Below are 18,938 nucleotides of genomic sequence, written 5' to 3'. Positions count from 1 at the left end.
CCAACCAAGCCCCCCTTGGCACCACCCTGCCACTCCGGGGGGTCCTGCTTGACTCCCCACTCTCGGCCAACCCTCCTTGAGCTCTTTCTTTCCCTACAACCTGAGCCCTTCCCAGGCCCTAGGCTGTTTCCCTTCCGGCACTGCCCCTCCCCACTCTGTGCGCAAGCGTGTCCCACCCCCGCCATGGTCCCCGCCCCCCAGTGAGTACTGCCCATGGCCACAGTGGGACTGCCCCACCCCCAGAACTGCTGCATCACCCCATGCCATCTGCCCTGCACTTGAACTTGGACTGTTTATTAACTTGCTCCCTGTTCCTTCCGGGCCTCCCAGGGATGTGAGCCCTTCAGGGAGAGCCCGGGCCCGCCCTCCTCACCGCCCCCTTGCAGGGACAGGGCGGGGTTGGAGGGTCCCATCCACGCTTGTCCCACCGCCGACCGTGGCCTCCCTCCCAGTTCACAGGAGCCTGGATGGGGTCTGGGGCCTGGGGGCCCACACCCAGGACCTGCCCTCTGTCCCCTCTGCCCAGCAACCCACTCCTCGCCTCTGGGGCGAATCCTTCCCTATAAAGGAATTTTCCTTCTGCGACTGACCAGGAAGCTACTGATGCAGAGCCCTTGGTGGAGGGGCCTGAGCTGGTAACCCCGTGGGACCTCAGCGTCTCCTTCCTGCATGGACCGCCAAGGCGCCCCCCACAGCGCCAGCATGGAGTCCACCTGGCCTGCTCCCTGACCCCAGGGTCCTGCCTCTGACCACCTCTATTCTCCTTGGACCCTGGCCCGCCCTGCTTCAGGGAGGTTGGGGCGGGGGGAGGAAGCGGTGCGTCTCAGCACCCTCTGCATTTTTGGGCCCAAATCCATTCTTTGGTCCCTGAATATCTGCCTGGATCAGAAACTTTCCATCTGGTCCTCAGCTTCCATGAGCTCCCCCTTCCCTCCTGCCCCCTCCTCCGGTGCTCTGCAGGGGGAACTCGGTGGAAACCCACCGGCCATCCCCCTACCCCGAGGCTCCAACCTGCCCAGGGCCCACACTCAGGCCCACACTCAGAGCCCAGCCTGGGGCATTCTGTCCCTCTCCCTCCCCTGGGTTCTCCCCACGATCAGTGGGTCCATCCCACCCGCATCTCATCCGAAAGGGCCTTCCCTCCGGCTCCAGTCGCTGATGTCCAGGCCTTTCCAGCTGGACCCCAGACTCCGCCCACCCTCGGCTTAGTCATCCCTCCCCCGCCCCCCCACCTGCCCCCAGCTCTGTGGAATGAGTTCACCAAGGTTCCCCTTTGCCTCCCAGGGACTCTGCCCTCCTCCAAATCCAAGGCCAGGATGGGGGTGTGGAGGAGAGCTGGGGCCAGCTGTGATCACAGCTGGGCCCTTCAAGGTCAGTTCCAGGAATATGAGAGCCAGTTCCCACTGGGCCTGATGCACGGAGGTGAAATGTCGTCTGGAGGCCCTGCTGTCCCCCTCCTCTGTAAAGGACTGTGCGGGAGGTCAGACAGGTTCGTGATCACCACCCAGGTGAGGAAACTGCCCACAGCAGACCCTCCCAAAGTTCACGCTCACAGGCGAGAGGTGGGCAGGAGGCGCTGGGGACAGAGTCTGCCAGACCCCAAGAGGCTGAGAAAGCCTCTCCCAAGAGAAATCACTCCACAGCCACTTTTGAAATCAGCTTTATATTAAGCTATAAAAACCAAGAGTTTGTTCTTAAAAAAACATACAAAAGCATACTATCAAAAAATAATAATAACACCAAACATGCAAACTTCTACAAATGTACAAAGGCCTTCGTGCACCATTTACACGGGCCAATTTCTGGCCACAGTACCTGGGAAAGAGGGCTACAAGTCCAAGAGAGCCAGATGCAAACCGGGTCACAGAGGGGCGTTCCCACAGGCACAGGCGGGGCGGGGTCACGCCTGCTTCTCAGCTGCCCCAGGCCAAGGAGGGTGACTGAAACTGTGCTTTGCTGGGTAGGATGAGGCACCCCGCAGGGCAGGGGATGGGTGAAGGCTGTGGTGGGCAAAATAACGTCCATCCCATAAAGATGCCCACATCCTAATCCCTGGGCCTGTGACCACGTTAGTTTCCACAGCAGTGGAATTAAGGTTGTCAGGTGGAATTAAAAATCAGCTGACCTGAGCATCAGAAGAGGATCCTGGACTGCCTGGGTAGGTCAAAGGTCATTGTCTGGTGGGTTAAAGGTCACCACCAGGGACCCTAAACCGGAAGAGGGAGGTAGGAGGGGAGTGCTGAGACGCGAAAAGGATTTGACTGGCCGTTGCTGGTTTTGGAAATGGAAGTGGGCCACGAGCCAAGAAATATGGGAGGCTGGCCTCTAAAAACTGGAAAAGGCAAGGAACTTCCCCGCCACAGCTTCCAGAGGAACCTGCCCGGCTCAGCCCACCAGACCTACGTCAGACTGCTGACCTCCAGAACCGAAAGGCAAGTTTGCATTTTAGGTTCCCAAGCTGTGGAAGTTTGTTAGAGCGGCAACAGGGAACTGACCCAGAGGCCAAGGGGTCAGAGATCAAGATGGCCCTGCCCCGACCTCAGCCTGACTTCCAGGGGAGGACCCACAGAGGCGTCCCCGGGCCTGCCCCTTGTCAGGGGAGGCAGAGCTCGGGAAAACCCAGCAGGTCCTGGCCCTCCCGGGCCCATCCTCAGGGGACACCCGAGGGGAATCAGACAGGGGGTCAGGGGCTCGGACACTGGCTTTGCCCCTGCTTGCCTTGTCATCCCACAGGCCCTTTTCCTGTCCCCCAACTCCTTCTCAGATAAGAGTTCTTCTTTCCCTTTTTCCTCCTCCAGTTCTTCCTTCCATTCCACTCACAGGCTGAGCCTGGCTCTACGTAGCCCTGGACCAGAGGAGGCAGGAGGGGTGAGGCTCGGGCCCCCGTCAGGATCTGGGGAGGCCAGAGACCCAGCCTGAGCAGGGCGGTCCTCGGGCAGGCGTGGCAGGAGCCCGCAGACAGGCAGTGATCCCAGAGCTGGGTCCCCGAGCCACACACCTGACCCCTCCTTCAGGCCGTGCAAGCTCCACTGTGATCCACAGAGTTCCCCCAATGGCTCCTGCCCCGACAGGAGGGGTCAACATGCCACGGCTTGTCCAGTTCCAGCGGCCCAGGGGCCCACACCGCGGCCAGGCCTGGGCAGCAGCAGCAGCAGAAGGCAGGACCCCCGGGAGGGGCTGCGTGGGGCTGTGATGCTGGTGCTGGTCTGACGGCCCCCAAATGGAGTGGTGTCCCATGCTCGCCAGGCGCTCCTAAGGAGGTCAGGCGGCAGGAAAAGCTAACCAACCTTTATAAGTGAAAATAGGGCCTTGGAGGGCTCGTGCGCCCCCGTGTTGATGTCCAGAATGCTCCGGATGCTCTTGGCGTCACTGCTGGACAGGTTCCCCTTGATGGCCAGGATGGCACTCAGGTGGCCCTTGCTGGTAAAGAGAGGGTCCCGTCATTCCGGCCCGCGCACCAACACCCCTGCTCACACCCCTTCCCAGCTCCCCAGACTCCTGGCCGGAGCCACAGGGCCCAGCAGCCAACCCCCCTGCCCACGAGGGTGCCCACGAGGGTGCCCCGCTCTGCTTAAACCACTGTGCTCGGGCGGCACCAGCCGCAGTGTGGCTCCAGAGGCTGCCAAGCTCCTGCTCGGTCCGGCCTTTGCACTGGCTGTTCTCCCTGGAACACTCGTCCCCATGCCCTTGAGGTAACCAGCTCCTTCTCACCCCTTTAGCACTTAGCTAACATGTCACCTCCCCGTCAAGAAGCCGCCTGCCAATGCAGGAGACACAGGTGTGACCGCTGATCTGGGAAGATCCCAAACACCACCAAGCAACTAAGCCCGTGAGCCACAGCTATTGAGCCTGTGCTCAAGGGCCCGGGAGCCACAATTACTGAAGCCCTCAAGCCCTAAAGGCCGTACTCTGCAATAAGAGAAGTTACTACCATGAGAAGCCCGCGCTCTGCAACTCGAGAGCAGCCTCCACTTGCTGCAACTAGAGAAAAGCCCATGCAGCCACAAAGAACCAGCAGAGCCAAAAGTAGACAATAAAATTTTAAAAAAAGTAACCTCCCCAGAGAGGATTTTCCGGCTCTAAAGTCAGCACCTCCCGCCATTCACAACCTTGGTTAAACAATCTTTAAAACTTGCAGGTAGTACTCCTTCGCCAGATGACCTCATCATTGCTAACCCTCATCCGACTGTCTGTCTGTCAGGAGGCCTGGTCTGCTTGTACCTCCTTGCGTCCTGGGGCCTAAAACAGAGCCCGGTACCTAGCAGGAGACCACTTGATAACTGTTGGTGGGATGGGTTGATACAAGGATACATGAATGGATAGATGGATAGGTGGGCAGGTGGATGACTAGATGGGTGGATGGATGGATAGATCGAAGGACGGACAGATGGGTAGATGAGTGGGTGATCAGATGTATAGATAGCTAGATGCGCATCCAGAAGGGTAAGTAGGTGCCTGTATGAGTGGGTAGATGGAAGGGTGAGTGTGTAAGTGGATGGGTGGCTGAACACGTGGAGTAGACCAGCCAGCGGCTGGACCAGGCTATGCTGGGACAGGCCGACCACACCAGAGGACTCAACCCACAGAGACCACTGCCCTGGCTCACCATCACCCTGGCAGTCAGGGGCTGAGCCTCCACTCTAGAACAGAGACCCCAGGAACCAGGGCACAGGTCAAGCCTCTGAGGACCCCTAGGCTGACCAGGGGCCCCAGCTTCACTACGGACGTGCCATGGCCTCCAGCAGGTCCGTGGTGTCTCTGGTCTCAGATCCCCCTCTGAAGGAAAGGCTCAGAGCATGCGGTGTGGATCCGGACTGCCTGGCTTTGTCTCGGCTCTACCACTGACCAGTCGCGTTAGCCTGGCCACATTCCTCATACTCCCCAGGTCTCATCTGGACGACGGGGATGAAGAGTGTCAGCCCCACCAGGCGGCAGCAAGGACTGAGTGAACAGCCGCTGTAAGGATCTGGGCACAGTGGCCAGTATCTGAGCTCTGCCCACCCTGCAGGGACTCACCCTGCCCCCAAGGCTCTGACTGCAGCGGGGAACCACAGGGCCCCACTGCCTTCCCCGGGTGCTCAGAGGCCCCGGTTCTCACCTGAAGTCGGGGTACCAGGTGGCGTAGGTGGCCACCTCGATCTTGATGGCACTGGGGTCTTGCAGGCGAATGATCTCGGCGAGCGTGGGGAGGGCGTGGTGCAGCCAGGTGGCCGGGGAGCCCTGCAGGCACAGGCTTCGTTGAGAGAGGCTGGCCCTGCCCGGAAGCGCGCCCGGAGGCCCAGAGAGGCTCAGGTCGGGCCTGATCAGGTTTGGAGAGGCCCAGAGGGGCTGTCCAAGCCCATGAAGAGCTTGGAGCAGGAGGGCAGCCCACCGCTGTGGGAGGTTGGGGGGGGACACGGGGGCTTACGTTCTGGGTGCAGAACTGCTGGATGAGCTGGGCGTTGGCCTGGACATGCCCCGCCAGCTGCTGCTGCTGCTCCGCCGTCTTGAGGACCAGGCGCCGCTTGCAGAGGCGGGCGATGTACTCCTTCACCAGGTGCAGGTGGACCACCTCCAGCAGCTCCTGGGTGGGCGAGTGGGCAGGGCCATGGGAACCCAGCACCTCCCTGAAGGCCAGGGTCCAAGGAGGGGAGGATGCCAGAACAGAAAGGCGCATCCGGGTGTGCGCACACACACATCTGTCCGCGCGTCCCCCACCGGCGGCCCAGCACCCCTCACCTCCCGGAAGCAGTCCTGCAGTTCTGAGAACTCGGGCATCCTCTCGGCCACAGCGGAGATGATTTCCTCCAGGGTCTGCTGGGGGGCGGCCCAGCGGGTCTGCGTGAACCTCTTGAAGAGCGGCTGGGAAAGCAGAGAGGCAGGCTGTGTCGCCACGCCCGGCAGAGGAAGGGCCAGCCCGGTAGACACGCACACACAGACGCACATGGGGCCGGACAGGGGTCTGGTTATATTAAGGACTCCCCTGGCGCTCCAGCAGGAAGTGGAGGCCGGGTCTGCATCCCCTTCTCCGAGGCTGACCAGCCGGGACTGCCATCTGCCTTCCCTGAAGCCTTCTCCACCGCCTCCCTCCTTAAATAAATAAATTCCTGCATAAACAAAGCCGTGTGCTTGGCTGGGCCCATGATGATGATGACCGTGCTGAGTCATCCAGGGTCACCGCCTGGCCACCCGCAGCCGCAGGGCACTGGGGACAAGGCAGGCTCCCACGGTGGGGGGCAGGCAGGGAGTGCCCCCCTTCCTCCCCTAGGACCCCCGTCTTCTCCTGCAGTACAGGCACTAAGGGTTTCTGGGGATGCCCTGGCCCCCGCAGATGTGGCGGGAGCCGCCAGAGGCTCTGAGCGTCCCGGCTGGGAGGCAGGGTGCGGGCAGGAGGGTCTGGGGGCATCAGGGGAAATGTACAGGCAAACTTGAGGACTAGGTGGAGTCCAAAGCGGGGATGGGCGCTGAGGCTTCTCTTCCGCACCCCAGGGCCCTAAGCGGCCCTCTGAGGCCAAGCCCCATGCTGAAGCGGGGGTGACATCAAGGGCGGGCCATGGCCCCATCACGGGGGCCACCAGCCTCCCTGCAGCTGCCCCGTGCCACGCCTTCCTCCTGCCAGCTCTTCGTTTCTGCCGCCCACCCCCCCAGGCCCTCCCCCAGCCCCTCCAGCACTAGACTCAGCGCGAGCCGCGGGGCAGGAGGCTGCACTACCTTCAGGCCCCCAAACAGGCTCTGGAGCAGGGTGTCAAAGCCGTGGCTCTTGAGCTCATTCAGGGGGCTCAGCAGGGAGCTCCGGAGGTCTGGTGGTGTCTGCCACCTCTGCTCCACGGACGTCCTGGAAGCACAGGAGTTAGGGAGGTCACGCCAGCCCCGCCCAGCCTGCAGCCCTGAAGCCAGAGAGCCAGAGAGCCCCAGGCGAATCTCCCTAAACCATCGCTCTAGAACCCTCCCTGGCTCCCCAGTCCCGGCGGGAGCAAGACCAAGGCACTCCATCCAGGCTCCCTAGGCAGGACCCAGCCTTCCCACCTAACACGCCTAACACCACACCCGGTTCTAACCAAGGACGAATGGCTCAGCCTCTCCATAGCTCACGGTGCTGACGGGCTCAACGGACACAGTCACTGTACTTAACAGGGTTGCTAACAGGATAAATGAAATCCTTTGCGTGAGCGCCTGACCCACTAGCACTAGATACATGTTTGCTGTTGCCGCTGTAAGCCCTGGGCATTTCCTTTCCACCCTGCTCATTTTAATTCAACATCTCTGCTTAAGCTGCTCCTCCTCCCTCCCCCATCCCAGGCACCTCCCCCCGCCCCTCTGCACCCCCCTTTCCCCCCATCCACTCCCCACTGGCTTCCAGGCCCCCCCGCCAACAACACAGGCAGGCAGCTGCAGTGATTCCCCCCACTGCCCAGCGCCCTTACCGGAAAGAGAGGCAGTTGTTGATGTTAGCGATGACATTGGCCCTGTAATTTCGCAGCTGTCTGCATCTCTCCAGAAATTCATCAAAGGCACGCTGATAGCTGGTGAAAGGGAAAGGGCACCCGTAGGAGCAGCATAAACACTGGGACAATAGCAGCCTCCGACGGCCTCTGCCTGACCAGCCACCCGGCTTCACACGTGGGCTCCCCACGGCACAGGGCGGATGCAGTAGGCATCCCATACCTGGCCTCACACGCTCAGCCCAGTAGGGCCAGGACCCCTGCAGAGCTCCTGGAGACGGCGCCTGCCTGGCTCTGCAGCACCCACACCTTCCCCCAAGCCCCTTTAGAGCTGCAGGCAGAGGTGGGGAGGCGGGCAGCCAAGAGAACTCTGGGGGCGCAGACCGGGGGCATCACCTGAAGGGGAGGCCAAGGCCTCAGTCCCTCGAGGGGCATCTTTGCAGTTGGAGGCTGCTCTTCTGGGGGCTTTGGGGAGCAGTGGGGGAGGGGGGCGGGGGCGGGGGAAGGTGGTCAGATGACTTGAGGCTCTCAGCGCCCAGGTGGGTGGTGCAGGGGGACAAGGACTCCTGCTCATAATAACAGACATCCTAGGGGCCAGGAGGGGGCGCTGGTCTAGCTAAGATCCCCCCTGGGGTCCAAGAGAGGGGCTGGGGCTCTGAGAGAGGGGGCGGCAGGGACCCCTCAGCCGCCAGCCCCTCTCCGGGCGTGCAGGCCCCTCACTCACCTCCTGAGGAACGTGGCCAGCTCTACCAGCAGCAAGGGCTTTATCTGCGTGCCCAGGTCCAGGGTGATGCTCTCGGCCTTGGCATGGCCCTGGGAGATAATCTGCAGGGGTGGGGGATGAAAATGAGCAGAAGCCCGCCTGGTCTAGGGCTAGGGCAGGGGTGGATAAGACATGGAGCAAGGGGGTCTGGGCTCAGCGGCGGGCGTGTCTGCCCACAGGGACGCGGCGGCCAGTGTGGCGGGGCAGCGGGCAGTACCTGGATGATGTCGATGGCCAGCTCACTGTGGCAGCGGGCATCCAGCCTCTGCGGGGCCACATCCTGGGTCCAGCGGTTCGACTCCAGCTCCAGAGCTCGGGCCGTCAGCTCTCTCACGCTGGCCTTGGGGGGTGGAGGGGCCCGCTCAGGGTAGTGCGAAGCCCACGTGGGCGTCCCTGCCAGGCTCCCTGCCTGCATCCTGTCTGCCCGACTGCCCCCCCCCCCCGCTTCCTTCCTGCCCCCCCTCGGCCCCTCCGGCACTGGCCCTGGACTCACCACCTCGTTGGAGAGGAACGTGGCCTCCAGCAGCCGGATCTGCGTCGGGGGCAGGAGGGTCCCAAGTCTGACTCCCTGCAGCTCGGGCGCCAGCTTGGGGCTGTTGAGGATGTCGCTGCAGGCAGAGGGGCTGGCGTGAGGAAAACCAGTGCCGTCCCCCCGCCCCGGCCAGAGCCCTGCACACAGCTCGGTCGCCTTCCCTCCAGCGCCTCCCACCCCGCCTCTCCATCTCAGTTCGATCCAGGCCCCGAACCGCGGGATCACCCTGCCTCTGTTCACTCTCTCAGCCATGTCCACTCTTACTCCAGGTTATGCTCCCAAAACCCATCAGCCTCGAGCCGGCCCGCAGAGGCACCCCACGGCCCAGCCCCGTCTCCCGCCTGGCACACCGCAGGACTCTTCCCCGGCTCCCTGTCTTGCCTCCAACAGTCCCTCTCCTCCCCGGCGGCTGCGGGCAGAACCACATTTCCGGTCTGATCTCCCTGCTCCAAGGGCTCCTCCTCCCCTTCTCACCCTCTGTCTCCTTCCCACCATCCCCCACCGCCCTCCCACCCTGGATTCCACCAGCCCTGCCCCACCTTCCCCCCAAGACTGGCTCTGCTGCCCCCAGAGGAGGGCCAGTCCCAGCAGGAAGGGCTATCTGCCCCTCCCTGACCTCACCCTGGACAGAGGCATATCCACCCATCCTTGTGGCACTTCTGTTGGGTCTCAGAGCCCCCTGGGGACTGCCCAGCCCTGGCACTTCCTCAGGGCCAAAGAATAGCCCTTTCTGCCGCCCGCCACCCGCCACCGCCCCCCCACCCCAGCCTGGATGCGCTGTGTCCCTCTGCTCCCCAGACTTCTGGCCACATGGGCCTCCACGGAGCCACCCTGGTCTCCCCGTTTCAGGGCTCAGCCTCCCACTGCACTGACACCGGGGCGCCCCAGGTTAAAGCCCCCGAGGTCACAGACAGGAAGGTGGAGGGGCAGAGGGGACAGGCCTGGCACTTCCTGGTGAGTCAGGACCAACAAGAAGGAACCGGCCCGGCTGGCGGGACTCTCTGGCATCCCCTGCCCTGTGCCAGCTTCCCTGCCCTCCCTGACTCCTCACCCACCACCCCCGCCTGGTCCTTCCTCGGGCCCCTGCTGGAGGCTGACCCACCAGCACCAACGGAGACCCCTGACGTCCCTGAGAGCCTCAGACATCGCTTACATGGTCTACACCTCCAGCCTTCCTGCAGGCTTTGTGCTACAGGCCAGGGCCAGCCCCTACCAGAACCCCTGAGCAGATCCACACTGCAGTTTAAGCCTCTCCCCACCCAGCTTGTACGAATGACTGACATGCTTGTTGAAGTAAAATAAGGGAAAAAAGAAGAAAAAAGGTGTTGCTGTTGTTTTTTTCCTTGAGTTCTTTACCTGTTCCTGATCTGCAGTCTGTAACTAAGTTTCTTTATCAAAAGATGAAACCTGATTTGAGAACTACATGCTGCACTTACAGCCCCCTCAAAACATTCTGTATCTGGGGCTCAACTTCACAGCACCCTCTCTGCAAACCACCCCTTAGAGTTTTTCTGTCCTTTTGCATTACAGAAAGAAAGCCTCAGCACAGTCCACAAAAGACAACGGACCCAACAACCGGGCCACCAGACTGCCAGACCCAAATTACCGGGCTACCCAACGCCAGCCTGATGACTGCTTTTGAAACAGTGTGAGGAGAAGCACCCAAGATCCTAATGCCTCTGTTCATTTCCAACCCGACTGCGAGCCCCCAGCTATATAATCCCCTAGGTTCCTCATGGAAGCGGGGACACAGTTCTGGAGGCAGGAGCCTGCTATGTTCTTGCCTCTGTCTCCAGATTTTCTTAGCCAGCTTCTCTGGGCAGAGAAAGCCAAGACACTGGCAGCAACATGCTCAGGGATGCATGAGGTCTGGGTGTATCAGGGGATGCCCGGATCTGAATCCAGCTGGTACCGGGGATTCTCCACGGCAGCACCAGGCGCCTCCCAGACTGAGCGCTCCAGGCCTTGGTGGCCAGAACTCAGCTCTGCCATGGGCTCACTGGGGAAGACCCTGCACAACCGGGATGTGTCCCCAACAGGCCCAGTGCCCCCGTCCTGCCTGGGAGTGCTCCCTCAGGCTGCTGGGCACTGAACACTGAGCGCTCCACACGACCCCCAGAAGGCCTCCCGGCCCAGCCTTGGGCACTGCAGGGCGGCTCCCTTTGTTGGGAATACCACCCCCAACTCCCCCTCTGCCCGACTCCCTTACTTCTGTTAGGCTGTCAGCGGCCCCAGAGCAGGGACACCGCCTCCTGCGGCAGGTAGAATCCTGCACCTCCTCCTCCGAGCTGGCTTCCTGGGCTGACCCAGGTCGGGTCAGGGCCCCTGCTCCTAGCCACAGCCCTTCCTGACTCTGGATCATGGACGGCTTCACACCCTAACCCAGACTGGAAACTCAGGAATCAAAGATGAGGCCCTTGCCCCCGTTCTCTGTGCCTCAGTTTCCCCAGCTGTGGGATGCGGATTCCCAGGGCAAAGCAGGCCCAGTGGACGCCCTGCCCTTTTGATTCCAGGCCTGCCTGGGCCGTTCTCCCAGCGGACTCCCTGCACTTGCTGACACCCAGGCCCTGCCCTCCCGGGGGGCCCCTCCCGGCACTCCGCGCCCGTGCTCACTTGGGGTAGAGGTTTTGCACCCAGACCAGCAGCATGTAGGTGTCGCGCGGGCACAGCTCGAACTGCGTCAGGGCCGCCAGCTGGGCCGCGAAGTGCGCATGGTAGCTCTCGGCGTAGGCGGCCACCACGTGGAAGTCGGCGGGGAAGAGCGGCTTGAGGCGCTCCACCACGGCCTCCAGGTCTTCCTTCATGGTGCGGCCCATGTGCAGGAAGGCGCGCTCGGCCTCCGTGCGGCCCTCGGCGTCTGCGGCCGGCCGCCCGCCCAGGCGCTCCGCGGCCGCCTGCGCCACGCCGTCCCGCCACAGCTGCAGCCAGCCCCGGGGCCGCGTGGCCGCCAGCCCCGGGCACCCCGGGGGCCCCGCCGCCGCCGCCTCGCGGTCCTGGCGCTCCTGCTCGGCCAGCACGGCCAGCGCCTGGCGCAGCCGCTCGGGCGCCGCCTCCAGCGGCCGGCGCAGCAGCCCGAGCACCTGATCGCGCAGGAGCGCGTACAGCGCCTCCACCTTGCTCTGGCGCCGCACCAGCTCCTCCCCGCTCGCGCGGCCCGCCGCCGCGGCCTCCTGCAGCTCCAGCTCCAGCGCCAGCAGCGGCCCCGCCGCCTCCAGCCGCCCGCGCTCCAGGTCGACCTTGAGCTCCTCCACTGCGGCCAGAACGCGGCGTTAGCTCTGAGACTCACCTGGCCCCCGCCCCGGTCCCCTCCGTGGGCCGAGACCCCCCAAAAGATGCGGGGTGTCCCAGCCCGGGCGGGGGACACCAGGCTCAGATCCTGAGATCGGGGGGCAGCAGGTGAAAGCACGGAGGGGAGGCCCCTCGACGCCCACGTGCCCTGCCCCCTCTGTCCCGACTGAGCGGGGCATGCACTCCAATGGGCCCCGGTCCTGCCCAGACCCTGCCCGCCGAGGGAGGGGGCGCCCGCATACCTGTGGGCAGCTGGCCAGGCGGCCGCGGACTGCACTCAGACTCGCCCTCAGTCTCTGCTGAGCTGGGCTGACCCTTCTTCTTCCTCCCTTTGGTGAAGACGCTGAACATGGTGGCCAGGCCTTTCGACTTCTTCTTCTTCTTGCCGGCCTCTTCTTCGTCCCTGTCCGGGGCCACCTCGGCCTCCAGGGGTGGCACCAGGTCCTCGGAGGAGGCCTCCGACATGGAGGCCTCGGACTCTGCCTCTGAGGTAGAGGGCAACTTCTGGGGGCTTCTGGGGAAGTCAGGGGCCCCGGACACAGGCTGCTGGCCTGGGAGTCCTTGGAAGAAGGTCAGCATCTTCAGCATCACCCCAACTCAGGCCTGTGGGTTGACAAGTGGAGGGAATGAGAGGGTCAGTGGTCGCGGGGGGACTGGCCCCGGCTCCCCAGCCCAAGCACACAGCCAGGTTGATCTGTTTTCACTCGTATGACTGCCAGGGCCCTGGCTGTCTCCTGGCCCAGATGGGACCAACAACTCAACACTCCCCCTGGACGCCAGTTCCGCAGCACCCGCAGGCCCTCCCAGAATCTCCAGACAGAAGGGGACTTCGTTTTGGCAAATCCTTCCTTGTCAGCCCATCCTCTGGGCAGGGAGGGGGACCACAGGCTCGCCGGGGGGAGGGGACAGAGCTCGGGCTGCTGGCCCATGGCACAGAGCGAGAACCAAGGTCCAGAACAGTCACGGGCACTAAGAGGCCGGGCAGAGGCAGCAATCCGGCCCCAGCTCCATCCTCCGTCCTGCTCTTGACTCGTGTGGCTTGGGGTCCCAGAGGAACGCGATGAGCAGAAACAGGGCTGCTCCTGCTGGGACCACGAGGCAGGCAGGGCCAGACCCCTATTATGACCTTGGGGCTCAGGTCTACAGAAACCACAGTGCCCCCTCAAGCCTGTTCCCAGGTCAGAGGGACAAGGGGCCCCACGAAGCACAGGCCTGTCTGAGGTCACACAGCAGCTCAGACGGGAAACTCGAGCTTCCCAGCTCCACCGCACCCTGCCTGCTCCCTAAGTGGGGTGACGTCACCACCACAGAAGTTTCCATTTCCTGGGCCCTTCCTGAGTGCCCATCCCATCACTTCCCCACTGCCTTCCAGGAGGGGTGTTATTTTCCTCATCTCACATAACTAGCTCAGAGAGGCTTAAAATGCCCCCATGGTCAACAGCTCGGAACTCAGCTCACCAGGCTCTGGGCACCCCCACCATCCAGAGAGGCAGCACCCTCCCCAGCGCCTTGACCATGGGGGAAGACAGGCCAGGACCGGTGGAGGGGAACGCGGCTGACCGGAGAGGAGGGAGCAGGGCAGGGCTGGGAAAGGGGAGCAGAGGGGGACGGGCCTCCTTGGTAACTGGGGTGACCCATAACCACAGTGCCTGCCCCACCACCCAAGAGTAAATATACCAAGTCGTGACTCATATAGCACGACTTCAACACGCCCCTGCAGCAGCCCTGCAAGGCAGACAGGGTGATCCACCCCCTCCAAAAAGGGAAACTGAGGCGGCAGGAGGTGGGGGGGTGAGGTGGGATTAGGCCTGTCAGACTTTCCACATCCCCTGCTGCCTTCCCACTAGCCCAGCCACCTTTGCCCATCCTCCCAGGAACTCCTCCCAAAGCCCTGAGCTTGACCAGAGCCATTCAGTGGCCAGGAAGCTGGGCTTTCTCCCCTCCCACAGCCTCACCAGATGTGGGGGCAGAGTCCCACACCGCTGGGTCTCAGCTGCCTCCTGGTGCCATTTGGACTGCGAGTTCCCCTCCAGAACCAAGCTGAGGGTCCTCCGGGGAGCCCCAAAGCGAGGGTCCCCATGTGCAAGGTCACTGGGCACTTTTGCCCTGCCCATCCCTTCCCCCAGTATCCCTCCCAATCCATCTCGCTTTCATGCCAAGCACCCACAGGAGCTGGTCTGGCTGGTTGGCAAGAGCTGCTCAACCTCACCCTGGGCCCAGGCCCCATCTTTCCACCCCCTGCCCCCCCCACCCCCTACCCCCGCTGCTGGGGGAGGGGGAGGGCCCTTCTGAGCAGCTGTGGACCCATTGGCCCCACTTCTGCCCTCACTGCCCCCGCCTCCTCCATCCCCACGCATACTAGGCTCCCCCCAGCCTTCAGACCTGGTTCCTGCAGGTCCCCGCAAGGCATTGCCACCTCCTCGCCTCTGGGGCATAAAATCTCCCCCTCCAAGGTCTGCAGCAGCCCCTTTGGCCCCCGCCCAGGCCTTCACTCTGAGGCAGCTGGTGCAGCAGAAAGACAGACCATTGTGGGCTTGGCTGTACCATTCGCTAGGGTGTAGACCAGACACCACCCTGCCTTCATAGACCTCAGTCTTCCCATCTGTGCAATGGGGAGGAGAGCCCCACCTCACAGTGCTGCTGCAAGAAGGATGTGAGGGAAGCACACAGCCACATGCTGGCACCTGGCCAGGCCTCAGGGAGGGTCTGAGTCTTGCGTCCCAGTGTCTGTCAGGCTAACCCTGGTGCCCCGACACAGCATAAGAGGGCAGGAGAGACATTCCTTTAAGCCAAAGCCGGTGGCTGGGCACACTCGGACAGGAAGGGGCATGCTCCGAGTCAGACCGTGTGGCCACAGCCTGGGGCACCTCCCTGGTCCTCCCAGCTCCCCCAGTTTCTATGCGGGCACACACACCCTCACTCTCCTCCCCCGGGTCAGGGCTGAGGTCCATGCCAGCCTCCCTGGTCCCGGCGCATGAGGGCATTCAGGCTCAGGCAGGTGAAGTGACTCGGCCTCGGTCACACAGCCAGCCGCCCCCCACCCCGCCCTGGGCCGCCCCCGCCCCTCCTACTGCAAAGGAAGGGACACTAGGGCCCCTTCCCACAGCCCCCTCCTCCCGGCTTTCCCAGAGCAGAGCCCTCCGCTGGGAGCATCTAACCGGACCCTCTGCACCCTGACGCAGCAGCTCAGCGTAAGGGCTTCAGTTTCCCTAGAAGGGGGGCTGCGGAAGACCTGGGGTTCTCCGCGCGGGGTTCCCTCCATCGCGCCAGCCGCTCCCTAGCGGGATCCGGCCGGAGACTCGGGTCGCGTCGGGGCGGGTGCGCAGCCGCGCGGAGAGTTTGGGGACGGAAGCACCGGACGCACCGCGAGCGCAGGTCACTTACTGTGTCCGGGCCGAGCTGTCGCCGCAGAGCCGGGAGCGGCCTGAAATAGACGCAGGCTCCGCCCCCTTCGGGCCGCCCCGCCCCGCCCCGCCCCCGCGGAAAACCCGCGGGCTGAGGCCAAAGCCGAGGGAGTGTGACGGGGGTGGGGGGCTGCCCGGGTCCCCGCGTCCGGTGCCGCGCGCGCGCACCCCCTGAGCGAGGCGAGGCCTGCCAAGCTGGGGGGTCCGGGAAGGGCTCCCTCCCTCCCACCAGCCTGGGCGGGCTGTCGGGGCAGGCTGTCGCCAGGCCTGAGTGGGGCTCCAGACCCGCACCCCTCAGCGGACAAGATGGGTTCGGTGCTGACCCATTGTCCGACGACAGCTTCTGATTGGCTGACTGGAAGGGGCCGTGCACTCAGGACCACTTTCGCGCGTCACAGAGCCAGCACCTCGGGCAGCTCAGAGGACCCCCTAGGCAACCCAGCTCACCCCAACTGTGGGGAGTCCCCTTCCTCCCGCGGGGTGCTGGGGACAGTCCCACCTAACTGAGGCTGACCGCTCGGAGGATCACCCCTTCCGGAGAGAGTGTTCCCATCCTGGGGGTCACTGTGACCACACACATCCCTGGGGAGGCGGCCCCCATGGAGGAGGCTCCCTAAGGGACCGGGTGCTGGTCAGCCTTTGACAGAGCACCCGCGCTGGTGCTTGGCATACATTCTCATCGCCCAGCCTTCCTGAAAAAGGGGAAATGGCTCACAAAAGTGAGTGACTTGCCCGAGGTCACACAGGCAGTAAATGGGGGTCCGAACCCACACCCAGGCCTGCAAGACTCCCACTGAAGGGCTTTCCCTTTGTGAGACCCAGGCTGGTTCAGGGCAGGCTCCTAAAGGCACCAGGTGGGGACCCCAACAGCTCAGGCTTGTCTCAGCCCAGCTTTGTCCTCACTCTGCGTGGCCTGGAGTAGGTCACATTGCTTTCTGGGCCTCAGTTTCCCATCTGAGGCCTATTTATCTGGGTCAGTCAAGGGGCCGGAGCGGGGCTGGGGAAGAGGATCTCTTCCCTGTTTCACATCCTAGAAATCCCTGCCCTCTGAAAAGGACCGTGCAGCTCAGGAATTTCCCGTCTGGGCACTCTTTAACAGAGCTTCTGCTCCTCCCTCCCTTTTGTGTGCCCCCTCCCCCTCCCCTCTGGTTCCCTGCTCCCCCTGGAAACTGGGCACGGAGCTCTGCAGCCTGGGAGGCATATGGCCAAGTGGGCAAGGCAGGGGGGAGATGGGGGTGCCCCTTGGCACTGAGAACTTCCTCTTCCTCCTTGGGAAAGGCGGCTGGGGGCTAGTTTGGGGCTTGGACATTGATCCTGTCTCTGGGCGGGGTAGGAGGGGGGTGGGAGGGTTGTTGTGGGAAGAGGGGGCTTCTGGAGGCTGCAGTAAGACAGACTCCACCCCCTTCTCTCCTCGTGGCCTCAGGGGTGACATTTTTCAGATCTGAACCAACGGTCATAGTGCTCCCTCACTAGGAGGGTCATCCAGCTACTCCCAGTGCATAGATGGGGAGACTAAAGGACCCCCCCCCCAAGTTTATCCAGCCAGAGAGGATGATGAGGACATGATCCAAGGGGTCCTGGCCCACTGCCTCCATGGCTGTCTGCCGTGGCCTCATTGTGCAATCCCCAGTCCTCCCTGCCAGCCTCCTCTTCTAACCCCAGATTGGGAAATTGCTGGAGAATCCAAAGTGCTCTGGGTCATGGAGGAGGGGACAGCGTCAGGCTCACAGACCCACCACCCCCTCAGAGCCCCAGACAAACCCTGATGGGCAGGGGCAGGAAGAACACACCCGGGCAGGCTCGGCACCCCCTTACCCAGCTGCCATGATGCCCGCACTCCCTCTCTGGGGCCTCACCCGAACTCCAGGCTGCAACCGGGGCTTGGGAGAAGCTGCCTCACCCTCCTGTGGCTGCCACAGTCACTTCCCCTTTCCCTGAGTTCAGGCATGAGGGTCAAGGGTCACATCTGTGAAGCCCCCAGCTCAAGGGCAACCCTCTAACAATAGGGCTGCTCGGAGAGCCAAGGGGTGTGACTGTCAGTGGGGCCCAGGGGGCAGGAGCTATTCTTACCCCCTCTTGACAGATGAGGAAACAGTCCTCAGGAGACCAGACACTTCCAGAAGGAGGAAAAGGCCAGCCAAGAATTCCACCCTCAGCAGGAAATGAGCATCAGATGCGAGTTGGGAGTGTCCCTGGTCAGCTGCTGTCCCATTACCCACCTCCCCGGGGGGGTTGGGTCTCGGGCTGCAGGCCGGTTCCACCTGGCAGGAGGGCAGCAGGCAGGGGTGGACTGGCAGCAGACCCCCCAAGTCCAGCCCAGAGGTCAAGTGCCCCCACACCTGGCCCAGAGCTGCGGTCAGCTCCTTGCATGCAACCCAGGACTTGGGAGGCCCCGGACACATGCCTTCCCTCTGCTTGGAAATGACAGGTGATTTTTTTTTTTAGTTGTTGTAAAATTCACGTAACCAAATGCTCCATTTGGACCATTGTAAGTCCACAGTGCGGGACACTAAGTTATATGTTGCTATGCAACCATCACCACCATCCACCTCCAGGATTTTTTTCACCTTGCAAAACTGAAACTCCATACTCATTAAACACGACCTCCCCTTTCTCAGCCTCCCAGCAGCCTGGCATCCGTCATTCTACTTCCCATCTCTATGAACTTGGCCACTCAAAGTAGCTCATACAAGTGGAATCGAAGGGACAGTATCTGTCCTTTTGTGACTGGCTTACATAACTTCGCATAATATCCTCAAGGGTCATCCATGTTGCGGCATGTGTCAGTATGTTCTTCCTTTTAACGCTTGAATAGCGTTTCATAGTTTATCTTTTCATCTGTCCGCAGATACCTGGATTGCTGCCACCTCTTGGCTGTTGTGAATAATGCTGCTGTGAGCCTGGGAACTCAACCAGCCCTCCCAGTCCCTGCTTTCAGTTCTTTTGAGTAGACAGCTGACTTTTGTCAACCTCCACAGGCGTCAGGCTCTCTCCTAAGTGCTTTGCATGCGTTAACTGGTTGCATTAGACAATCTGATGAAATGGGTGCTCCTTAATTATCGTCTTTCCACAGATGAAGAAATCAAGGCAGAGATAGGTCCAGTCACGTGGCGGTCAGTGGTGGACCTGGGAGCCCACGCTAAACATATTGTTGTGGTTCAGTCGTTCAGTCGTGTCTGACGCTTTGTGACCCCACGGACTGCAGTACACCAGGCTTTCCTGTCCTTCACTATCTCCTGGAATTTGCTCCAACTCGTGTCCATTGAGTTGATAATGCCATACAACCATCTGATCCTGTCACCCCCTTCTCCTGCCCTCCATCTTTCCCAGCATGTTGATGAGGGCGTCCCAGGTGGCTCAGTGGTAAAGAATCCACTTGCCAATGCAGGAGACTCAGGAGACGTGGGTTCGCTCCCTGAGTCAGGATAATCCTCTGGAGGAGGAAATGACAAGCCACTGCAGGATTCTTGCCTGGAGAATCCCATGGACAGAGGAGCCTGGCGGGCTCCAGTCCACTGGGTTGCAAAGAG

The 18,938-nt window shown here is 62.3% G+C and overlaps 1 protein-coding gene across 2 annotated transcripts; it reads right to left on the bottom strand.

Annotated features, from left to right (window-relative positions):
- Positions 1–1,644: 1,644 nt before the first annotated feature.
- Positions 1,645–15,413, bottom strand: TNFAIP2 (TNF alpha induced protein 2). 2 transcript variants are annotated; one of them, XM_043489305.1, is made up of 12 exons: positions 15,389–15,413; positions 12,247–12,607; positions 11,330–11,966; positions 8,678–8,792; positions 8,402–8,524; positions 8,146–8,246; positions 7,404–7,502; positions 6,691–6,814; positions 5,719–5,841; positions 5,408–5,563; positions 5,099–5,220; positions 1,645–3,420 (listed from the first exon to the last, which is right to left on the bottom strand). In XM_043489305.1, the coding sequence occupies exons 2-12, from the start codon at positions 12,590–12,592 to the stop codon at positions 3,279–3,281; spliced, it is 2,088 nt and encodes a 695-aa protein (XP_043345240.1). In that variant the 5' UTR covers positions 12,593–12,607; positions 15,389–15,413; the 3' UTR covers positions 1,645–3,278. The 2 variants fall into 2 exon arrangements, with proteins under 2 accessions (XP_043345240.1, XP_043345241.1); XM_043489306.1 differs by lacking the exon at positions 15,389–15,413 and adding an exon at positions 15,237–15,374.
- Between the last annotated feature and the right edge of the window lie 3,525 nt (positions 15,414–18,938).

This window comes from Cervus canadensis, chromosome 17 (genome assembly GCF_019320065.1).
Source record: "Cervus canadensis isolate Bull #8, Minnesota chromosome 17, ASM1932006v1, whole genome shotgun sequence".
NCBI classification, from domain to species: Eukaryota; Metazoa; Chordata; class Mammalia; order Artiodactyla; family Cervidae; genus Cervus; species Cervus canadensis.
The sequence above is the reverse complement of the archived record's forward strand: the minus strand, read 5'-3'. Positions and strand labels throughout refer to the sequence as shown.